Consider the following 25,296-nt stretch of genomic DNA (forward strand, 5'->3'; position numbering starts at 1 on the left):
GACCAGATGCACAATGTAAGATATGCAATCAACTTGGCCTTGAAGCTATGATTTGCAAAAACAAATCATAAAAAGATGAAACAGAAGTCCAAGACACCAAAGAAGAAGAAGATCACTTATTTGTGGCAACATATTCTTCAACCAAGAAATCTGATTTTTGGATGATTGATAGTGATTGTACAAACCACATGACATATGACAACTTTTTTTAATGAGTTTTTGCCTTTGGAAAATAAGAAAGAATTGAGCATGGTGCCTATATTCCTGCGGAAAGAAAAGGAAATGTTGCAATCAAAACAATTTCAGGTATAAAAATAATTTCAAATGTTCTTTACATGCCCGATATTGAAAAAAGTTTGTTAAGTGTTGGTCAACTAATGGAAGAATGATTTAAATTATTATTTGGAGACAAATATTGTCGAATCTTTCATTCCACTAATCATGAGATTTTACAAGTTGATATGAGAGGCAAAAGTTTCTTATTTAATCCAACAGAAGATGCACACAAGCCATGCAAGAACAAAGATAAATTGGCAGATCTATTCAAGAGGCCAAATTCAGCTGAAGTCGAGACAATTTCTGGTCCAAGGAGGAGTGTTGAAGATATGTCTCAGAAATAAAGTAGGAGTAAATAATTTTAGTAGTTTTAAATTATTAGAATCCTATGTGGCTTAGACCTAGGAATTAATTATCCTTTGTTATTTGAATTAGGAATTAGTTATCCTTATTTGAATGGAAGTCTAGTTAGAAATTTAGCTATAAATATATGTTTTGAGTTATTAATTAAAAAAATTTCCTTTGACAATACAATTGCAGTATTTTTTTTTCTGCATCCTCATCTCTGTTACATTCTGCTTTTGAACGTGTGAATTCTTATAACCTCGTTTTTTCATTTTTATTTGGAGAAAAATTTGAAGTTTCATCCAAGGAGGATCTTTGGTATGCGTGTAATCTGTAAAATAGGGATTGTTACTATGTCCCTTAGTAATTTTCAAGTTTTTCTCTGGCTGTTTTCTGTTATTGTTTCTGGAATGCTTGACCTGAGTTTGGTCTACAGATGTCCCAGAGGCACCACATATCCATCATCGCAGTTTTCTGAAGGAGCATGTCGCATGTAAGGAGGTATCTTATGAAACTTTCTGATCTCCTTAGTGTTTCCATCCGAGAATATCTGAGGAATATGGACAGGTTGTTAAATGCATGTTTTCTTTGAGTATACTGATAATTTTTTCCCTTTTGTGTGCATGGGATAGGCTATACCTATCAAAGATTCAGTAGTCCTTTCAAAGATACGTCAAACTTATAGAGTTGGCTATCTAAAGGTAGTAATTATGATATTGTACTCTTATAAGATCTGGCATGTAACAGGCATGGAACTTACTGCTTGTGTAATTAATTTCAGGATGTCATGTTGGCTCAAATGTTGGATGAGGCAACAATAGCAAATCTCAATTCCATTATCAGTTCAAACAATGCAATGGTAAGATATCAGCAATTTAAGCTCAATCTCATGCTCACGGTTCACTGACCCTTTGATTGTGGTACAGGTTGTGTCTCGTCTTAAAGATGATAACACCTTTATTCAGGAATTATTTGCAAAGTTGAGGTCACCTACTACTTCTGCAGAATCAAAGAAAAAATTGGTAAAGAATCTTAGTGGATACATTATTTTTTTCATCTCTTTTGAAACATGATTCTATTGGACTTGGATAATACTCATTTTCCAACTCTTTTATGAGAATGAACATCCAGTTTCATTGTTTTGTTAGTTCCCGGTAGTTGCTTTTTCGTGTTTTAGAGTGCATGGACATTTAGCACTATGTGGCATGTGCTGTATGTTTGTCGGTATATTATTCTTTCTTTAAGTTTCTTTTTTCTATGTAGTGATATGGGTGAGAATGGCATTAGGTTTTCCCTTTTGCGGCCGCTCCATTTTTTCCCTCATTTTACACACTAAAAAAGCTTTTGCTCGAAGAAGAAGGGGCGGATATTGAACTGTATTTCATGCATGAATATGGGCTACGTATTGTTCTCAACTGAAATTTGTGAAAGCCAAGACTTCTATTTGGAGGTTAAGAAACAAGGGAATCTGAGCTCATGAGGCTTTGGTTTAGTGATAAGAGCATAGTGTGTGATGTGCTGGATATACACACTTTACGGGTTCGAACCCTGGCACAGACAAAAGCATGCTCCCTCCATCCCAATTTATGTGATGGTGTTCGGATTTCGGAAGTCAAACGAGTTATTCTTTGACCCTAAATTATCCATATGCCTTCTAATTTTTAGACAGTAGTTTTTTTGACTTGTAGTAATTTTTATGTAGTTCCTAAATATGTAAAATTTTTTAAAGATTCTATGTTCAAGAACATGGTCAAAATAGAGAAGTTTGAATTTTGAAAAGCAAAAAGTGTCACATAATCGGGACAGGGGGAGTAATATTTAAGCGAATAGGGATAGAGGGACGAACTCATTATCTATTGAGTTTTGAACTGTGCACCACAGACACTAAAAGATTTGTCAGTTTAAACAAAAGAAGGCAAAGCAAACATTGTATTCTTAATTTTCTGTTCTCTTATAGGTGGATAGAGAACTAATTGGTGATATATTACTTTTTAGTTATAAACATTAAACTAGTCTGTTTCAATGGACCCTCGAGCATATTTACTGTAGAGCTTGTGCGTCATACTAATATAAAATTTTTCTTCATCACAGAAGTCATGTCTGTTGCTGGACTTGCTAAAAGATCATGTTTATAATCAGAAGTAGAATCCTTCCTTTTAGTCCTTAAGTGTTAGCAACGAACTCAGAATCAAACCAGTCAATTCCTCCTTGTATTAGTCAGTGTTTAACAGTATGGTAAGATCAATCTGAAAGCTCACAGATTCTGTTGGTTCTGGACTAGATGGTGGAACCCTGCTTGCTCCAACACATTTTCCAAGATCTTTTTTTCTGGCAAGATCTGCTTTCAAAATAAAAATATTTATGAACTATCCACTATAAAATAGTCCTCGCATGCACGAATGCATACATGCTGGCAATATAATCGATTTCATTCTTTTAAGGTAAAAAATAGACCGTTAATGTGATTTTGGCCTTCTGAAATATTTTGTTATTTGAGACAAATCTACTATTTACACCTGTTAAGGTCATGCAATGGATGCTATATGTGATATTTCTTTTTCATTAAAACAAGAAAATAAAATATGATGCATCTCTTTCTTGTATTAAAGACCCTTTTTGTGGTTGCAAATTCAGTTTTTTCTTGAGGTATCACTTCACAGATATTCATGCATCAACAGTAGGATTTTTTTTATTTTTTATTTTTGTGATAAGTTGAGAACTATTTGATGATTTTATTTCCTCCATTTGAATATCAGTGACATACACATTGGACATGACATTCCCTATTTGGAAACTTTTTCTTCTTTCAAGAATTAATGCAGGGGTTTTTAGAATGTCGGCGAACATCATATCATGGACTAGGTTTTGGGTTGAGTTAGGCCCAAAGTCTATATTAGGGGTCAGTTCCTATTCTGTTTTACCTAATATTCAGGTCTCATGTTATCTCTACCTCCATTACAGTCTACCCTACCCAGACTCCAATTGTGAGATTTCACTGGGTATGTTGTTGGGCTCTCATATTATATTGTCCGCACTCTAGATGTCCAACCCCAGGCGGAGGAGACATGTGAAGACATAGTTAAGGGAATAAAATCGTATCTTCTCTAAAGGTTTAATCTTTTAAATGAGGTGTAACACAATTCAATATGGTGTTGGAATAGGTGGCTTTGAGTTCAAGTCTCACCATCATAAAGAGTTTCCACATGCTTGGTTCAAGAAAAAGTGTCAGGCCCGCATGCCACATATAAGAGTTGGCTGAAAACATAATTAAGTAAATAAAGCATGCTCCATTCAACCGTTTAAGCTTTTAGATGAGGTGATCACACAATTGAACACATTTATACTCACTTATCTAGGTGAATTAGAATGCCATCTAGTGTTTTTATGTCAAATGCTAGAAGACAGCTGTTATGTTCCCTTTCCTCCCTTTACAACTGCTTTGTTGGAACAGCATTGCAGCTGTAGTTTGGTGGACAACTTGGAAAGAAAGATACACTGGAACTTTTGAGAGCTCCAAAGATAATTTTGTCAATATTAAGTCTAGATGTATATCTTTGCTTAGCTTTTGGTGAAAAATCGCCAAGGATGATGTAAATGATACCGGGGCCATGGTTTTTTTTAGCTCGTTATGCCATTGTAATATTTGTCCTGGATGTAACTTTTGAGCCAGCTTATCCTTGTTGCTGACTGTTCCAAGAAAATTTCACATTACTTCATTAAAAAAAATCGTAATTGCTTTGACATAGTACTTGTGATCATAATGGCAACATAACACATGTTAGTATCTTCTTCATGTTTGGATATGTACCTATTATTTTGCTTCCTAGTTTGTTGTTTGGGCAGTAAACCTCTGAGTAGTAGTAGTAGTAGTCTCATTATCATATGATTGTTGATTATTCTTTTTCCTATTGTACTAGATACACTTTTTGCATGAGTTTTGCACCTTGAGTAAGAGCTTGCAGATGGTCCAGCAAGTTCGGCTACTCAGGTAAGCATCACATGCTTTTCCTCTAGAAATAGTAGCCTGTATGCATGAGGATGATTTTTTTAATTTTAGATCTGTTGCTTTCTGGCAAATGGACTTTTCTCAAATTATTGGTTTGTGATGCTACAACTAGAAATATGTTTATGGTTGCAGGGATCTTGTTAATGAGGGCATATTCGATATTATAGTTGATGTTTTGCAGAACCCTGACAAAAAGCTTGTGCTGATGGGGTAATGGACCGTAACATTAACCTTCCGCAAGTAGATTCTTTTTCTTCTCTTGTTCTTTCTGCATGCACCTTGTGTTCCTCTCTAAGTTCTTATTACAGAAAATTCTAATGAATGCAGGACAGACATTCTGATTCTCTTGAATCAGGACCCAAATCTTCTGCGGTCTCATGTAATTCGTCAGGAAGGTCTTACCCTTTTTGGACTTCTGGTGAGTAACTATTGGACTTCTCTTTGTTGTTGTTTTTTCACTTCAAAATTTGGCGACATTTGATGCTGGTATGACGCTATATAACTGTTGCTATAGTTGAGGTTACCTTGCACTTGCAAAGATCCATATTGAAACCAATTTTCACAGGATTTTTGAGCACGCCATCTCAACAGTTGAATATGGGTTATTCTTGTGGATCCTCCTTTATTTGGGGGATCCTATACTTGGAGAAGGGGTGAAAATGGACTCTTCCAAAATGTCGTCGGGTGCGTGCCGTATCCTCCAAAAGTAGTGCATTTTTAGAGAATCCGACACAGATACGACACAGATACAACAACTGGAGAGTCCGACCAACACAGAAATAATAGAGATGCTTCCAGGATTGATAGATTCCCTTAGTCATCGCTCTGGGATGAAATGTTTCAACAAATCAACCTGAGTATTTTGCCAAATTGGGGATTTGATCATAATCCAATTATGGTGTCTTGTGGGGATTCGAATTTTAAGAAGGTATACATTAAGTTTGAAAAGTGGTGGCTGAATGTGGAGGGTTTCTGGAGTAAAGTGCAGGAGTGGTGGACGTCTTTTAATGTACCTGGAAGACCAGACTTCAATCTAGCTTCCAAGCTGTCTTCCATAAGGAAAACTCAAAGAGTCCAGCAAGGGCATTAGAGGAAAGTGGAAGAAGCAAAATATTCTCTCCGTTTCAATTTGTTTGGCCTACTTTCCTTTGTAGTCCATTTAAAAAAGAATGATTATTTCCCTTTTAGCAACTTTTTAATTCCAACTTTCCACATGACATGTTTAAGATCACAGGATTAAAGGAATTTTAGTACATTTGACATATCTTTAATGTAAGACCACAAGATTCAAAAGTCTTCTTTATTTTCTTAAACTCCGTGCTTAAGTCAAAACAGGTCAATCAATTTGAAACGGAGGGAGTAACAAATATTGGCACAAGCTGGTAGTTTGGATCTTATCCAAGAGCAGAGACCACTAACTGAAGATGAACAGCTTCAGAAGGCTCTTACGGGATATGAAGAAGTGGCTAGGAATGAAGAGATTGGCTGGAGACAAAGATCTAGGGTCCAATGGATTAAAAGTGGGGACAGAAACACAAAAATACTTCTATAGGGTGGCCACAACTCACAAAAGTTTCAATACAATTGATTCCTTGCAGATTGATGGAGTTAATACCACTGAGCCTTTGACTATAAAGAACTCAACTTTTCCAGAATAGATACTGGGAAAAAGAAAGGTGGAGTCCAAGTCTTAACATTCAAGGTGTCTCTAGTATTATAACAGAGGAACAAGATTGACTAACAAGACTGTTCGAAGAGGATGAAATACTTGAAGGGGTCAGACTGTGTGCTACTGATAAGGCACCGGTGTAGATGGATATACAATGCCTATTTTTCAGGCTTTTTGGGATGTATTGAAGGATGATTTGGTGCTAACCTTCCTGAACAAATATTTGAGAAAAGTTTCAGTACCACCTTTGTGGCTTTAATTAGTAAGAAGTTGGGTGCAACTGAATTAAGGAAATATAAGCCTATCAATCTTATTACTGAAGTGTACACGATCATTACAAAGGCTTTGGCTGAAAGAAAGAGGGTAGTGAACAAATTGATCAACATCAAATTACACTCATTAAGGGAGCCAAATTATGGATGTTGCTCTCCTAGATAGTGAGTGCATTGATATCAGACTTATAGGAGAGGGGTCGAGCGTTATGTGAAAGCTGGATATTGAGAAAGCATGTGATCATCTAAAGTGGAATTTTCTCATCAACACAATCAGGCAGATGGGATTTGGAAGCAGATAAATAAAGAGGATGGAGTTCTGTATTAAAACAACTAGGTTATCCCTTCTAATTAATGGAGAAAGTGATTTTTTTCCAGCAAAGAGGGACTCAGGGGCTCAGTCAGGGGGATCCCTTGTCCCTTTTTCTCTTTATTATAGCCATCGAGGGCGTTGCTGGTATGATGAGAATTACTTCTCAGAACAGGTGGATAAGGGGTTTCAATTTGGGGAATAGGGCAGAAGAGATTATGGAAATTTCCAACACTTACTATATGTTGATGATACAATAATTTTTCTGAAGCAAAACATGAACAAATTTGTAACATAAGGGTGATTCTGCTCATCTTTGAAGCTTGTTCTGGATTGAAAGTTAATTGGAGGAAAATTAGCCTTTTCAAGTTCAAAAATTTAACAATTCAGGTGTTAGCGAACATTTTGGACTGTAGGGTTGAGAAATTGCCTACTGTCTATCTTGGAATACCCTTGGGCTCAAAGTACATAGTTTTGGAAATTTGGGACGGCACTGTAGAGAAACTGAGGAAAAAAATTTAGCTTTATGGAAGTCTCAATACCTTTCTTTGGGGGGAAGACTTACTTTGGTCAATTCTGTGTTAAATGCTTTGCCTAAATATGTGATGTCTTTGTTTCATATCCCTAGCAAGGGTTTTTTAACCCCACTCTAGGAGCTCCCACCTTTTTTCCCTCCGTTGGTGGCTTGAACTCACAATTTTAGGGTCAGAGGTGGAGGGTGCTCATCATCCGAGCAACCGCCTCTTGCTATTCCTAACATGGTTTTCAAGGCACTAGACATTTTGAGTAGGAATTTTTTGTGGCAAGGAAATAAAGTGGGCAGAAACTTCAACTTGGTCAAGTGGGAGTCAGTTCCACAAAACAGAGAACTTGAAGGTTTAAGGGTCAAAAATTTAAAGCTACTGAACAAAAGCTTACCCGTGAAATGGTTATGGAGGTATAATTAGGAAGATCAGCCCCTGTGGAGAGAGGCGATCCAATATAAATATGGCCAAATTGAACTCTGGTGCATAAACACTGTCTCAACTACCTTCATAAAAAAAGGTCTCAAATACTTTTGGGGTGAGTTTACAGGACCATCAGATGTTTCTGGTAAGCCTTGAAGGTGAACTCAAACTACAAAGTGGATGGGAGATGAGATCTCTTCTGGAAGGAGACCTGGAGGGAATAGGGGATTTGTGGATCTATTTCCCAGGTTATCCTCCATTTGCGCCAATCCTGAAGTCAAAATAGAGGAGATCAGGTCTCTTCAAAGCTCTCTTCAAAGCTGGAATGTAGCATTCAGAACGTTGTTAAATGTTTGAGAAATGGCCAGAGAAGCACAGTTCTTGACATTAGCCAGTGATTTCCGAGGAACTAATCTGGAATCTGATAACATCAGACATTACCAAGATGGAGTGTTCTCAGTGAACAAGGTGTACAAAAGGGATCTAATTGAGTTGAAAGGGAGGTCAATAGGTCCCTGGAAAACCATATGTAGAGTATGACACCTATTAAGGTGAGATATTTCACATGGTTATCGGTCAGAAGAGCTAGTTTGACTCATGAATAGAAAGGGGTGTCTTCATAGCTTCAAGATGCTCACTATGTAAAGAGGCAATAGAGACTAACAATCACCTTTCTTTTACATTGTAGAGTTGCTGCTTAAGTGTGTGCCTTGTTCATCAATATAACTTTAGGGAAATTGGTCTATGCCAGTGTTTTGGACGGCGAAAGGAGACAAGGGTCTGCCTTGCCACGCGGCGAGGCACTCACCTTTTTGAAGTGTGGTTAATACCAAAAAACTAAAATATTTAACTGCATATCTAAATAATCAAAATCTCAATATTAATAACATATTAACACTTATTTCAATTAAAAACTAAAAATAGGTAGTATAGATACTAAATCTCTAGAACTTGAATGACTCAACAATCCATAAGTCAAGCAACAGTGCAGTACTAAAGCTCTAAAAGTTTATTCTTCAAGATTTTCAAAATCTTCAAGTCCAACATCCGTTTCATTGTATCGTCCCTCATCTTCTTCCTCCTCGGATTCTTCATCAACTAGGGTCCAAGTCTGACTTGAACTCGTAGCTTTTGCCTTTCCCTTGTCAAGTGACCTTGACCTTGAAGAACTTCCCCTAAGACCACAGATATTGTCATCAACTCCAGACGCCATAGCAACAGTACCCAATCAAGATCACCTTCCTCATATATTAGTTCATCTTCTTGATCTTCGAGGCCGCCAACTAACCATTCATTTGCCTCATCAATGAAATTGGATCAATGGTTGTTTTACTAAATTATCTTATTAATAGTAATTAATCTCAGCTTTTCTACTTCTCCGATGGTAGTGGTATGGACTGCGTACATCTTACCCTCCTCAAACCCCACTGTGTGGGAATACACTGAGTTTGTTGTTGTTGTAATAGTAATTAATCTCTATAATACTAAATTATCTTATCATGAAGTAATCATTTTCCAGATTTGTTGGGATACTAGCAGTCTATTTTATAAATTTTCTAAGTATATCTACAATGAGCAACCCTCTGTTTTCCAAGCTTACACAAAAATATTATGGACTTATCTCCACTATATAAATTTACTTTTACTTTGGATATTCGTTCTATGCTCTAGAGTACTATGAATTCGTAGCAGTTGTATTACTTTCTTTTTTGAAAATTGCTTTCCTCTAAAAAATTTCTCTAGTTCGGTAAAGTATTTCAATGAGTATATTTCTGAAGAAATGAAGAAAGATATGAAAAAGATATTTATAGTTAAAGATTCGAAGGAGGTACTTGCGGATTCAATAAATGTTGAAGTTGAAGACTCAACTAAGAAAGTTAAAAGACTCGAGGGATATTGGAAGTTGAAATTCAAAAAAAAGAGAGTTGAAGAACCAATAGAAGTAGTTGAAGATTCAATGATAAAGTTGTACGAGATTATGACTTGAATGGTATGGATTGCGGGTTTAACTTTATCAAGTTTCTTGCAGGAGAAGAATCGTTTGACAATTATGAATTACGAAAAACATATATGAAAATATTATTTTCCAATTTTTTCTTTATATAAACCTATTACTCTTTTTTTGTGAAGTAGATTTTAAATCAATTTTCAAACAAAGAAAACAGTGAATACATGGATAAATCTTTTTTTTTCGTTATTAATTCTAGAATTATAAGTCATTTTGGGATTAAAAATTGGTCATGACTTGCTCATAACTTGTTCGTTTCGATTATTCAATTTCAATAAGTCTTTCATTTTTTCTTTTTGTAATTGTTTATTATCTTTCATAGAACACTGCTGCTTCTAATAAAGTAATGTTGTTAAGAAAGAATGCTTAAAGTAGTGTTCATTGTTCAAAACAATTTGAGATGGTAGAAATAATAAATGTTCTATTAGTTTGGGTTTGTTAGAGGGAGAAAATATCTCACTTCAAGAAATCCACAAGTTCTTCACTTAAAGGACCAAAAACCTAAATTTACTACACCGAAAAGAGTAATATGTTTAACTTTAAAAGTTTTTGCAAGCAATACTCTCAATGTTTTTCCTATTTGTTTTTGTAATTCTTTGTTTTGAATGTTTCTTCTCCTTCCAAGAAACTTGTTCAAATTAAACTTGCAATCTGCAAAATTCAAATCATAATCTATTACAACTTTTATTTTTGATTTGTCATTTTCAACTATTTTTATTGGGTTCTCGACTCGTTCTTTTGAATCATCAACTTTAACATTCCTTGAATCTTCCGATATTTTGTTGAGTCTTTACCTATCAATTTCTTTCATGTATCTTCCTATTTCTTCAAGAAATACTCATAGAAATACTTCCCTAAATGGGGGAATTTTTCTTAATGTGAAAACTAAATTTTAGAAGAAAAGGGTCATAGAAGTACTACTAATTCATAGAACTATCTAGAGTAGAAGTAATTTATATATTGGAGAACATACTATTCCATAGTATTTCTGTGTAAACTTGGATGGGGGTGGTTGTAGCTGTCCTTGCAATTAGTATGTTTTAAAAATCTGTATTTGACTACTATTACTCGAATAAATTTGGGAAATGGTTACCGACTAGTAAGGGTAGAATTGAAAAAAAAAAATTCATTCTCTCTTGATTTACTAAAGTAACTAGTAAAAGGAAAAAAAATTGTATTTTTAGCATATTAGACAAGTAAAAAAGGAACTTGGGGAAGGGGTTGATTTTTTGTTTGGGTCCAAACAATCTATAAGGGTTTTATGATAATTAGCAGACACTCCGTGAATTAGACGAGGTGCACAAGTTTGTTTGGGTATAGCAATCATAATTGCATCTCAATCCCAAGCAAGCTAGGGTCTGCTTTTTGAATCGTCACTGCCCATTGTTTTAGCTTATCTTAGTCCAATGAAACAAAATGATGCACAATCGAGGAAAAAAAGGGGACATGTGTTGGGAAAAAAGTGTGTTAGAGAAAATTAACATGATATATGAAGATGGTTACATATTCTATAAAAATAGAGTGACTGAGTTAGGGTGCTACAAGAGTGTTAATTGATTAAAAGATGATTAAAAAAGGTGAATTGCATATTCTGTGAAATGAGTGTGTGACTAACAATGTTATTACATAGACTAAAACAGGCTCAGCATGCCTCCGAGGTGAATATTTTGGAAATGTGGATGTTAGAATAGCACAGATTAAGGATAAATTGATTAAGGATAAATTAAGATAAGGTCGCCTGAAATGTTTATCCATGCTCTACATAGACGTATTGCTGCATTGATCTGTAGGAGTGGCAATGTAATGAAAACAATAGATTCATTTAGGCAATACTAGTTTCATTTAAACTACTTACGTGTGCAGAGAAAAGTGTGGTATAGAGAAAATCCTTCTTTTCTTAAAAAAAAATATTGTTGGTATTGGACAAAAACCTGAATAATGCGTAATAGATATAGAAGTCAACCCCAAAAGTTGATTAGTTGATCAATTTGTCACGGTTGTTGGTTTCCTGAAGTGCACCTTCTTTTTGTCCCTCTTATTCTTAACCTCTTCTTTTCTGTAGTTTGGGATAGCTTGTGGGTGGTCTCTCCTTTTCTTCTCTTTGTTTATAGTGGTCTGCTCTGGTCTGTTTCTTATGCTGGCTTCATTTCATGCCATTACTTTTAGGGTATGCCACTCGGTTCTAGGAGTTTGATTCATATGATAGTCATTCTGTGGAATTGAACTTTCTTTATATTACGTAAAATCCAGCATGACGTGTCAACAAATCATTATATTGAAAGATCACAGACACCCTCTTGAAAATAATTTAGGTTAAGAAACACATCATCCTTTCTAAATAAGGACACACTTATTTGTTTCTTTATGTAGTATTTATTTTTTGACAAGTACACTTGTCCAGTTTCTTTTCTAGTTTTTGTTTCTATTTTTATCAGTCTACTGTGTTTAGTTTTAGCCGATTGTTTCAGGACTTGCTTCTATGGAGTGCTTTCTATGTAGTGGAAGCATTCAATAATGGCTTTGTTTTGAATTTTCAGGTCAGAGGTATGCTAACAGATTTTGGGGATGACATGCACTGCCAGTTTATTGAAATTCTTCGCAGTCTGTTAGATTCATATGCATCAGGATTACAGGTGCCTTGTCAGTAACTTTATGGTTCCGTATTGGTAATTTTGTGTTTGTATCAAAGGGTGTGTACCCCTTAAACTTGCTTGTACTACGGAGTTAAAAGTTGAGTGAAGGTTCTAACTTCTAAGCACATACAATCTTCCTTTTCTTCTATGTATTAACTCTGATTCCTGATTAGTTATTTCCAAGCTTAATACCAAACCTGGATAGGCGAGAAAACTGTGTTGCATTCAATTTGTTTTATGTTTACAACCTGGTCAGAAAGTAGGGGAAGGAAGGAAATAAAGTTAAAGTGATCATTTCGTCGCTTAAAGGAACGAAGTGATGCGAAATAGACTGACTGTGCTTTGCGTGGGTGAAGCGAAGCAACTTCATGGAAGCATGTGATTCGGACAGTGAGGCACAAAGCTATTCAGAACAAGAACTCACTGGTCGTTGAATTTGACTTTAAGAGATGAATAAAGCCTTGCATTTTCTTAGTTCTAACGTGCTATCAACTTTACCCTACCTATAAAAAGACAAGTAAAAAGGAATAAAGGTAGAACATGACATTTTGCTATCTGGGTATTAGAGTTGCTCTTAATCATCTTTTTCTTCCTCTTGTTCGATTTCGAGTGACTCCTTCAACAAGTTTTGATCTCTAGTGGACCTCTCAATTGGATTCTAACGCAAATGAAGTCCTGACCTTTCTCTGGTCTTCTTCTAGTATTCTTTTTGATGGCTGTGTGGTATCCAAGCCAGCTTGTATGCACCTCGACTAATTTCACAGGGTATCTTTACCTTCTACTAACACAGTATTCTATCTAGTAAGGCTTTGGATAGATGGGAAGAAATTGCCTAGTTTTTGCCTCTGTTGAATTTGAACTTAAGACCTCATGTTCTCAGCCTTTCGGAATTTTTCTCTTGTGTTTCTCCATTACGCTCTTTCTTGGTCAAAGCAGTGTTGCGGAAAAAAAAAGCGACAAGGGACTGCCTCGCTTAAAGCGAGAAGCGAAGCACTTGCCTCATTGAAGTGAGACATTATCTTTCAAACATTGAAAATTTTCAATGAACTTTGAAGTAATAAAATAACTAACTAAACAAAGACTCACCAAAAATATTATCTGGTAGCGAATCTTTCAATCTAATATGTAAATAATAATTTTCCATGTGAGGGGCTAAATCGAAACCAAATATTTTAGAGCCTAAAACTAAATCTCATCGGACACAAATTATAATAAGAAAAAAGAGAAAAATACGTAACGAAACTTATCTTTTACTAGTATTAAACAAACTGAAATGGATTAATAAACTACTATTAAAAACTATTTACATAAACTGATTTTGTACTATTAAACCAACTAAAAAAACATTTATTTAAATAATATTTTAAAATTATTTAATAAATAAATTGATTTTTACTCTTAAACAAATCGAAAAAAAGTATTTTTGATAAATATTATTTAAAATTATTAAATAAACGGATTTTTTACTATTAATCAAACTGGAAAGTATTTATTTAAATATAAAATAAGTATATAAATAAATTAATTTTTGTACTATTAAACCAACTGAAAAAAAGTATTTATTTAAATAATGTTTAAGAAGTATCTAAATAAATTGATTTTTACTCTTAACAAACTGAAAAAGTGCTTGTACCAATAAATATTAAATAAACTGAATTTTTTAACATTAAACAAACTGAAAGAAAACTAAAATCTTTATAAAAGACCCACCAACAATGGTGGCAGTTGGCGAAGAATATGCAGTCTCAACACTGAAATCAAGAAGAAAAAGAACAAAAACAGAGCAACGAAGCAGTAATCTAAACTGCGGACTCTTCAATTTCGATGCCATACCCGTATCAGATTCTCCAAAAATATACTACGTCTGGAGAATCCAACACGCACCCATTGACCTTTTGAAAGATTCCGAGCACATAGTGATGTGAAACAAGAAAATAGAAGCAAGATAGAAATTAAAGAATGATAAACACAATTAGATTCAAACAATTGAAAGATGTAATGGTGAAACTAATCAAAACACCACTCAATTGAGAATTAAAAACACCTAATCTATTAGAATCCTCAAGAAGGTAGTAACCTTACTTGCAAATTCTAGGAAAGTGTTGAAAATCAACAAAGGTTTATCGAGCTCTCAAAGGAGGCACAAATATCCAATCTCTGAAAACTAGTAGTTCAATCCTAATAGCTAACTATTTATACTACGGGCTAGAAGAAGTAAAGAAAAATCAAATTGTCCTTCATTTAAATTATAAGCTAATTTAAAGGTGGACACTTAGAATATTAAATATCTTCAAGTCATTCATATTGGAACATTCCAAAGATTCCATCTTCATCCATAAAGCTTGAAATACTTGAAGGTCCTTGACTTCTTGTGAAAGACCTTCTTGAATTAGTGTCACTTTGATGTACATCACTCTCCCCTTCTTAAAGAATTCGTCTTCGAATTCGCCAATCCTACATAAAAAAGAGATAAATCACCAACATTGAAAACATTATGGACCAAATACTCACATGGTAAGTCCATTTTATAAGCATTATCTCCAATCTTCTCAAGAACTTGAAAAGGTCCATCTCCTCTTGACATAAGCTTGTTTTTCCTTTTGCTGGGAGATCTCTCTTTTCTAAAGTGAACCTACACCCAATCACCGGGTACAAAGGTGACTTTTTTTCGTCCTCTGTTGGCTCTTTTGGTTGCATCTTTGTTGGCCTTCTCAATTCGCAATCTTACTTTCTCATGGATGCTCTTCATAGCTTTTATCTTAGCTTTTGCATCTACACTCACACTAACATCTTTGGGCAAAGGAATTAAATCCAATGGAGTCGAGGGATTAAAACCATAAATACACTTAAAAGGGGTTATACCAATAGATCTATGAATAGTTCTATTATATGCAAACTTAATTAATGGCAATTGATCCTTCCAAGAAGTTAACTTTCCTTTCATCATAGCTGTAAGCATGTTACCTAAAGTTCTATTAACCACTTCGGTTTGACCATCCGGTTGAGGATGACAAGTAGAAAATAGCAATTTGGTTCCCAAATTTCCCCACAAACACCTCCAAAAATGACTAAGCAATTTTGAATCTCTATCGCTAACAATTGTTTGGGGAACACCATGCAATTTCATCATATTATGAACAAATAAAGTAGCAACATGAGATGCATCATCACTTTTATGGCAAGCAATAGAGTGAGCCATTTTTGAAAATCTATCCACAACAACAAAGATGCTATCCTCACCATTCCTAGTCTTAGGGAGGCCAACAACAAAATCCATGGAAATATCTAGCCAATGACCGATAGGAATAGGCAAAGGGGGGTATACAAGCTATGGGGTTGGGTACAAGATTTAGCATGCTTACAATCTAAACACCTAGCACAAATTCTTTCCACATCTCTTATCATTTTAGGCCAACAAAAATGTTCACTAAGAATAGCTAAGGTTTTTGACTCTCCAAAATGACCCATCAAACCTCCATTGTGTGCCTCTTTCACCAATAACTCTCTCCATGAAGACATAGGTACACAGTTTTTCATTTCTAAACAAGTAATCCTCCTTCAATTCAAATTGAGGAGGTCTAACTTCATTTCCCTCCTTAACAACTTGCACACATCTATTCAAGCTCACTTGACACTCTCCAAAGAGTTTTCCAAAATCATCATCATTAGAATATAACTCCTTCAAACTCTCAAAACCTATCAACCTAAAAGTCAAGGTATTCATCAATGCATATCTCCTAGATAAAACATCGGTCACAATATTCTTTTTACCTTGCTTATAATTAATCATATATGGAAAAGATTCAATAAACTCTATCCACTTGGCATGCCTCTTATTAAGCTTATATTGGGCTCTAATATGCTTCAAAGCCTCATGATCGGTTCTAATCACAAACTCCTTATGCCACAAATAATGGTTCCAATTTGCTAAAGCTCTTACTAAGGACTTATCCTCCTTAATAACCTTGGTTAGGCGAGCGGCTAAAGAACTAAAATCCTTCACAAATCTCCTATAAAAACTTGCCAATCCATGGGAGCTTCTAACATCATTAATGGACTTAGGAGTTGGCCAACTTCTAATAGCTTCTACCTTTTGAACTTACAACAAAGCCAAGGAAAACAACATGGTCCACACAAAAAGAACACTTTTTAAAATTCACATTCAATTTTTCATTTCTCAACATATCAAATATCATTCTGAAATGTTGCACATGATCATCCAAACACTTGCTATAAACCAAAATATCATCAAAAGAAACCACAACAAAATTATTAATAAATGACTTAAGCACATGGTTCATTAATTGCATAAAAGTGCTTGGTGCATTGGTTAGCCCAAAAGGCATCACCATCCACTCATATAATCCAAACTTAGTTTTGAAAGCGGTTTTGCATTCATCTCCGGATTTCATTTGGATTTGATGGTATCCGCTTCTCAAATCAATTTTAGAGAATAAGGTAGAACTACACAATTCATCTAGCATATCATCAAGTCTAGGAATGGGATGTAGATATTTTGCTGTAATTTTATTAATGGCATGGCAATCGACACACATCCTCCGTGTCCCATCCTTCTTGGGTACTAGAATTACGGGCACCACACATGGACTTAAACTTTCTCTGACCAAACCTTTATTTACAAGTTCCTCCACTTGTCTTTGCAATTCTTTGGTTTCTTGAGGATTGCTCCTATAAGCCGCTTTGTTGGGTATTTGAGAACTCAGCAAAAAGTCAATTTCATGCTTTATTCCTCTCAAAAGAGGCAACCCACTTGGTATTTCTTTCTGAAATAGATCAATCTTGTAACAAAGAAGAGACAACACTTAGCAAAGATAAAGAGGTTTGTTCATTGTTAGCAAACAAAGAATAACCTTTCGGTTTAATAAATATGACTTGAGTAGCATCCTCAATGTTTAGCTCTTTCATGCTCTCTTGATTTTGCAAAATCATGCACATTCTCTTTTTTTGAATTTTTTGTTTTTCTTGCTCACTTTTTTTTTTTGTGATAACTCATTCTCATTTGGGCTTTCAACCTCTCCTTTTTCCTCTCCCGAGTTATCATTTTTTGCTCCCATACTCCTCTTTTTCTTTTCTCTCTCAAGTTTTTCTTTCAACTCTCCCATTTTTCTATATTCCTCACTCACTTGAAAAGGAGAAAGTGGGTTAAGAATGTGCTTTTTACGATCCTTAACAAATGTATATTTATTTGACCTCCCATCATGTTTAGCCCCCACATCATATTCCCATGGCCTTCCCAACAATAAATGACAAGCTTGCATTGGTACAACATCACAAAACACTTCATCATGATAACTTCCAACCTTGAATATTATCAACACTCTTGGTCACCTTGAGTTCACCACATTCGTTGAGCCACTGCAATCTATAAGGTTTTGGATGTCTTCTTGTTGGAAGTTTCAATTGTTCTACCATAGATACACTCACAACATTAACACAACTTCCACTATCAATAATAAAGAAACATAATTGCTCTTGAACTCTACACTAATTTTGAAACGAGTTCTCCCTTTGATCAAGATCCTCCTTTGCTAGAGCACTCATACTTCTCACAACAAGTTTTCCATCATCATTAATTTCTTGTCCATCACTTTCTCCCGTAAACTCATTACTACTATCATTCTCCACGTGGTCATCTTTAGATTCATCTTCGGTTTGATATCCGCCATCATTTAATGCAATGATAGTTCTTCTATTTGGACACTCATTTGCTTTATGACCATATCCTTGACATTTAAAATACTTTATTTTAGATGGAGTTTCAAGTTTAACTTTGTTACCTCCATCTTTGTAGTCCACCTTTGATTTGCCTTTGTCCCAGTTAGACTTCAATTCTTGCTTTGCACCTTTGGATTTATCTTAAGTGGGAGAGGATTTCCAAGCTTCCTTGTTTTTAGCCCATGAAGAAGAAGAAGATTGCACCTTTGACTTGTTTTCCTTTTGATGACCCTCCACCATGAGTGCCATTTGATAAGCTTCATATAAAGTAGAAAGACGATGTAATTCCAATGGTTGCCTTACCTCCTTATTTAAGCCCGAGATAAATCTTGCCACAAGCTTCACCTCTTCATCATTGACATTAGCTCGAAGCCTTGTATGCTCTAACTCTTCATAATATACTCTTCCACACTCTTACTTCCTTGTTGAAGATCGTAATACTTCTTGAGTGTATTTTGCTCATCATCTTGACCCACAGACCTTTCTCATATGCTTTTTTATGTCATCTCAATTTGTAACAAAGTCTCTATTCACCAAAGGTTGAATAACCCAATATTGAGAGTCAACACCGTCAAATAATTCACAAGTGATATTGCTTCTTCGGGATGGAGTGGAGTTTATGTGATCAAGAACGGACAATTAAAACTAACGGACAATGAAACAAATAAGCATACAATGAAATGAAAGAAAAAAAACACGAAAAAATTTGGCACGAATAAATTAAACGGACACAAACTAGTTTAACATTAAGTATGAATTAATACTCAAAGCAAACTAGCTAGAATTAACAAGAAAAGAAGAAATAAGTTTGAAAGATTTGAACTATTTTGTAATTCTCAAATTCATCTTCTTCAATACCCAAGCTAATGAGCTCAAATTTGAGATATAACTTCCCCACAACTCTACCAACAACTTCTAACCAACAATTTCTTCAATCAAACACCAAATCAACAAAACTCATTTTCAAATTTCTTCAACATGACTTCCAATTTTTTGTTATGTATTATTTTGATTTTTTCTCCAACTAGGCAACAACATGTAACTCAAGGAATAGTATCAAACATTCAATCAAATTTGATTCTTTTTTAAATATCAAAGCCCCAAGAGTTAGATTTGTGAAAACAAATCTAATCCATGCTCTGATACCAATTTGATGTGAAACAAGAAAATAAAAGCAAGATAGAAATTAAAGATAAGAGTTAAAGAAAGATAAGACACAATTAGATTCAAACAATTGAAAGATATAATGGTGAAACTAGCCAAAACACCACTCAATTGAGAATTAAAAACACCTAATCTATTAGAATCCTCAAGAAGGTGGTAATCTTACTTGTAAATCTTAGGAAAGTGTTGAAAATCAACAAAAGTTTATCAAGCTCTCAAAGGAGGCACAAATATTCAATCTCCAAAAACTAGTAGTTCAACCCTACTAGCTAACTGTTTATACTAAGGGCTAAAAGAAGTAAAGAAAGACCAAATCGCCCTTCATTTAAATTACAAGCTTCCAAAGATTCCATCTTCATCCATAAAGCTTGAAATACTTGAAGGTCCTTAGCTTGACTACTTGTGAAAGGCCTCCTTGAATTAGTGTCGCTTTGATTTACATCACATAGGAAATAATACCCAAGTAGAAAAGCATTGTAGAAGAAGATTGAATAAGAAGAAGAAAGAAAAAAAGAAAAGAGGAGGCTTACTTCAAGTTTGAAAAACAACGACAAAACCTTGTAGACGATAACAAGCCAGCCACAAACCTTGTTTTCTTATGAAAATACAGTTTTTTATAGAAAAAGTAAGATGGCGATCACTTCAAGGCTTCATCGCTTCATGCTCGCTTCACACTTCTGCGACTAAAGCGGCCATTTCTTCAACCTTGATTTGCTTTACATGGATGAAACACTATGCCCTCGCTTCGCGTTGCTTCATCACTTAAGGAGATGAAGCACTTGCTTCTAACAACAATGGCTCTAAATGGTTCTATTTTTGTTTGCTTTTTGTTCTTTATTTCAGTTTGTATTCTCCACTTCAAGACGTAAATCATCTGGCCTATTGCTGGACGATGATTATAATTCAGGAGTGGTGGCACTATGGTTGGAGATGTAGAAGTAATTGTAGATTCTGCCATAGTCGGTATAGGTGAAACCTCAGAGATATCAAGATGATTAAGATGTAATGGTGTGACTTGAAAAATGTAACATCGGTTGACATGAGGTACCGACCATGATGAAGTGAGTAGCAGTGATACCCCTTTTGAACTCGAGAATAATCAAGGAAGACACATTTGAGAGCACGGAGGGCTAATCTATCTCTCCTAGTGTTCTGGATAGCGAAAGGCGACAAGGCTTTACCTCGCCATGCGGTGAGGCAATCACCTTTTGGAAGTGCATCGATAATTAATACCAAAAAATTAAAATATTTAATTACATATATAAATAATCAAAATCTCAATAGCAATAATATATTAGCAAATATTCAAGTTAAAAACTAAAAATAAATGGTAGATACTAAAAAAGTATAGAACTTGAATGACTCTAGACTCAACTATCCATAGAACCAACAATACTAAAACTCTAGAAGTTTATTCTTCTTATAGATTGTCATAATCTTCAAGTCCAACATGGATTTCATTGTATCTCCCCTCATTTTCTTCCTCCTCGGATTCTTCATCAACCAGGGTCCAAGTCTGACTTGAAAATGTAGCTTTTCCCTAGTCAAGTGACCTTGAAGACTTTCGCCTAAGACCATAGACGTTATCATCAGTTCCAGCTGCCATAACAACAATACCCCAATTAGGATCATCTTCTTCATATACTGGTTCATCTTCTTGATCTTCGGGGCCACCAAATAACCGTTCATTAGTATCTTCAATATTATCCAAGAGAATTAGATCAATGGTATCGTAAACGTCGCATTGACGTGTCAATGTTCTATTGTACTTAATGTACACTAGATCATTGAGACGCGATAGCTCAAGCCTATTCCTCTTTTTGGAATGAATCTGTGCTTAAGTTGTAGAAAGTAATTACTAGTTAGATGCTAATAATAACTTTGATTGATTCAACTTATAAGACTTTGGAACAATTAAAAAATTACAAAAACGAAACGATTTAGTTTGAGCAATCGCTTAAATATAGGAATAAGAATATAATAAATCTTCCTCACATGTTCAAACACACTCCAATTTCACTCGCATCCGGATGTGCTACAAGTCAGACTTAATACTCTCATGGCAAGCTTTTGCAAAGTCGGAGTTCCGCTGGCAAATAGTGACCACCACTCAACTATAGAAAAATAACTTTGAAGTTAATAAGTATAACAAAAGTCAATAATTTAAGTAAAGCACTAAAGCTATAATAAAGACAACTAAACCAATTCACTAACCTGGTGACCTTGTGTCTTTGGCTCTAATAGCTTGACCAGAAGCAAACAATCCACTTGCATTCTTGTACTTAGCAAGCTCACCAACTAGTAATCCACTTGCATTCTTGTACTTAGCAAGCTCACCAACTAGTATATCTTGTGTGGAAAGATTGGGGACCATAGTCTCAACACAAGTAAAGTAACTCTCTCACACCTAAGCAATTTTATCTTCGTCCGTAGTGGATTTAAAATACAATCCCGGATTCCAAACATAGTCTGCTGAATGCAAAGGTCGTTTGAGTTAGTTTGTCCACCTTGTATCAATTATTTCAAGGACTTTCTCATAATGCCTCACCACTCCACTAAAACCCCGTTGAATGGTTTCTTTCGCCTTATCTATTACTTAAAGCATATAGCCCATTGGAGGTTTTTTTTTTTCCATCCACCAAGGGAAGCAATGTGACCAAAGGACCACAAACGTAAAGAGCTTTGACAAAACACCGTTCCAAAAGTATGTAGAATAATAATGACGGGAACTTCTTTCACGAAAACTTCTTTTGCAAATTTACTGGAAGTCCATTCATTAGAGATGATCAAAGTTCTCAAGTTCTTCCTTTGTCTGTACATAGTTTCCAAAGTCAAAAAGGCCATTGCGAATCTTGTCTTGGCCGATTTTCACCAAATTTCTTTCATTGGCGAATTTTCTCATCAAATTCAACGACGACGACCTTTGACTTATGTAAGAAACTACCTTGGTGGCCTTCTTAAAAGTTGTAAGAGACATTATAGTAACTATTAACTTAAGAAGTGTATAGTATTAACTAGAAAGGAGAGCTATTAAGAATTACCTGAAGCATATGGGTTAATCTTTAATATGTCCTGAACATCAAATTGATGCAATTGGCAACACATGAAGTCCAGTAGATGTGTGGGTACAAAACCTTCATCAGCTCATTTGCTTTCACATTTTCACCCGGCGTCATCAGTGACACCTTGAACAACATTTTTCGGTCCAATTTCCTCAATTGTCTTCTCAAACAAGCTGTACATTTTAGTGCTAGTGAATTGCTAGCATCAACAAAACTAAGGAAGATACTACCTATCGGACAATTCACCGAAATATTAATGATCATCTTTCCATTGTGTGCTGTCCATTTGTCTATCATAATGGAACAACCATACTTTTGTTGCTGAACTTTATGCTTCTCAACTAGTTCATCTACGTTCTTCACTTATTTCTTTAGCCGAGTAATTCTAACTTCATGATAGGTACGAGCCTGCATTCCCGGGCCATGCTATCCTACAACCTCTATAAAGTTAGCAAATGATTCATAATTGACACAATTGAAAGGGAGGTCCGCATCATACATCCATACTGCAAAAGCATTTACAGTTCGATCTTTTTTGTGTCATCATTTCCTCGTTTTACTCCTACTCCCTTTCCAAAGCTTGTATTGTGTTGTGGCATTTGTTGAAAAACCTATTTTGTAGGACCTTTCGTCACATTTTGTACCGAGGATGATACACTACTACTGGAAGACCTTTTTTGAGTTTTGGAGGGAGGCATTATTTCTTCATGTTCATTCATATCATCATCATCATCAATGATATTATACGAAGGCACATATCTTTGATTCTTTGAATTTGTCGCGGCGTTGCTATCGACAAATGTCTTTATATCTTCCCTAATTTCTGCCGGACAAGTTGTACATACTTTTACATTTTTATATCCACCTAACAAATGTTGCTTGAATTGCATAATACCATTGATAGTATGTCCACAAAAATTACATTTCACCATATCTGTTGTTGGTCCTTGCGAACAGCATTGAAATTGTCTACTGTGACATAGTCTACGGTTGAAAAAACAGAGGAAGTTATAAGAAATTGCTACTGGTAGATTGAGATGCAAACAGCATTGAAATTGTCTACTGTGACATAGTCTACGGTTGAAAAAACAGAGGAAGTTATAAGAAATTAGAAACAGTAAGTATATGTCTACTGTGACAGCATCTCTGTTTGGAAAAAATTTGAGAAGAAATAAAATAAATTAGAGGAAGAACTGAACAGATTTGAAGAAGAAATCAGAAGAAGAAAATAGAAGGAAAAAACTGAAGTAACGTACCAATCATTGGAGAAGAGAGTTGCTGACCGTTGGAGTCGCAATTTGCACAATCGCCGGAGTCGCGAGTCGCAGTAGTCGCACTTGTAATCGCTTCTCTCGCCTCAGTCGAAGCAAATATTGATATAAAGTAAAATTACCTTTTATTCTTAAAGCACTATTTTTTTTAAAAACAAAACGGCGTCGCCTTTGTTGCCTCGCCTCGTTGCCATTCTCGCTTTGGCATCGCCTTTCGAAGTTGGCATCCCCACGAAGGCAGATGTCGACGTTGCCTCACCTCGCCTCGCCATTCGCTATTGGCAACATGGCACTCGCCATTGATAACACTTTTCTCTCCTAAGGGCTAAGTTATGAACGGGACATGTGCTCCCAAGGGCAAGAGGGAAAAAGAGTATAACGGTAACTTGAGAAAAGAATATTGAACAGGGAATCTGATTCTGAATGGAAAATGTGGCATTCGTTTAGTTAAATAACTGGATGTGAGAAATGTATCACCCTAAACACGTAGCGGAACATAGGAATGAGAAAAGTGTGAGCCGTCTCACTGAGGTATACTTTCTCTATACTGCCTCATTTTTCTTAGGGGTGTACAAAAGATGTCTAATGAATAGTTCCTCAGTGATTCACTATTGAATTGGGAGGATAGTTATTCTTAGGCATTATCACTTCAAAAAGTACGAACAGAAACACCAAATTAATTTTGTATTTCAGCACAAAGAACTCTTGAAATGTAGAAAACTCAAAGTGATCTTTCATTAAAATAAACCAAGTATATCTTGAATAATCATTAATTGATTGGACAAAATAACGAACTCGTATGGCTAGAACTGACTCTACTAAGACCCTGAATATGAAAATGAACTAATGAAAAAACAAGCTCTGCACGACTATCAACAACATATGGGAAGGTAGTTTGGGTGAGTTTCCCAAGTTGACACTACTCACAATCTAATGTTCATAGTCCAAAACTAAGCATGATCTCTGTAGCTTGGATAAACTCGGATGTCCTAAATGTTGAGAATTAAGTTTGAAGGATCCATAATTGGACATGCTATGGAGGAATTAGGAGAGGTAAGATAGTAAAGGCATATGGATTCATGCCCTGCGCCAATGTCTGTCTTGTGTTGTGTTCCTGCATTACTAAAGAATTATCAAAAATATTATGACATAATTTAGGGCCCGAGTCAACCGACGGGTAGATGCAAGATTAAAAGTACAACCAGTAACATAAAGAACGAAATTTAGAGGGAAAGAGGATAGCGGATTACCTTGTCAAACTCCTTTTGCTTTTGGTTGGATCCCATTGGCTAAAGTAACAACGAGAGAAGACCGTGAATAAATAATATTTGACATAGTGATTGATTAATAGAAATATGATTAGAGTGTTCAAGTCCACGATCCACGGCCAAGGCTATTAGACCCTTAAACATAAGCAAAAGAATTGCTTGCAACAAAAGTATCAGTCTGAGCAAAAGAGGCTACTTGTGGAGATGTCCTTAGGGAACTCATTATATTTCCTTATATATAAAGAAAGTCAATGGAGGCTACTTGTGAAGATGTTTGCTTACTAAGGAACTCATTATAATTTCCCATTTGATAAAGAAAATCTATGATT

The 25,296-nt window shown here is 35.3% G+C and overlaps 1 protein-coding gene across 2 annotated transcripts in view; it reads left to right on the forward strand.

The window, feature by feature from the left end:
- Positions 1-1,057: 1,057 nt before the first annotated feature.
- The window catches only part of LOC107878894 (serine/threonine-protein phosphatase 4 regulatory subunit 3), a gene marked incomplete at its 5' end in the record, with an annotated part of 32,698 nt that continues 8,459 nt past the window's right edge, over positions 1,058-25,296 (forward strand). For both annotated transcript variants that reach the window (XM_047402591.1, XM_047402592.1), the window contains 8 exon segments: positions 1,058-1,122; positions 1,254-1,322; positions 1,403-1,480; positions 1,548-1,643; positions 4,539-4,609; positions 4,760-4,837; positions 4,955-5,045; positions 12,371-12,466. In XM_047402591.1, the coding sequence (XP_047258547.1) occupies positions 1,058-1,122; positions 1,254-1,322; positions 1,403-1,480; positions 1,548-1,643; positions 4,539-4,609; positions 4,760-4,837; positions 4,955-5,045; positions 12,371-12,466 (644 nt within the window).

This window comes from Capsicum annuum, unplaced genomic scaffold (genome assembly GCF_002878395.1).
Source record: "Capsicum annuum cultivar UCD-10X-F1 unplaced genomic scaffold, UCD10Xv1.1 ctg2489, whole genome shotgun sequence".
Lineage (NCBI taxonomy): Eukaryota > Viridiplantae > Streptophyta > Magnoliopsida > Solanales > Solanaceae > Capsicum > Capsicum annuum.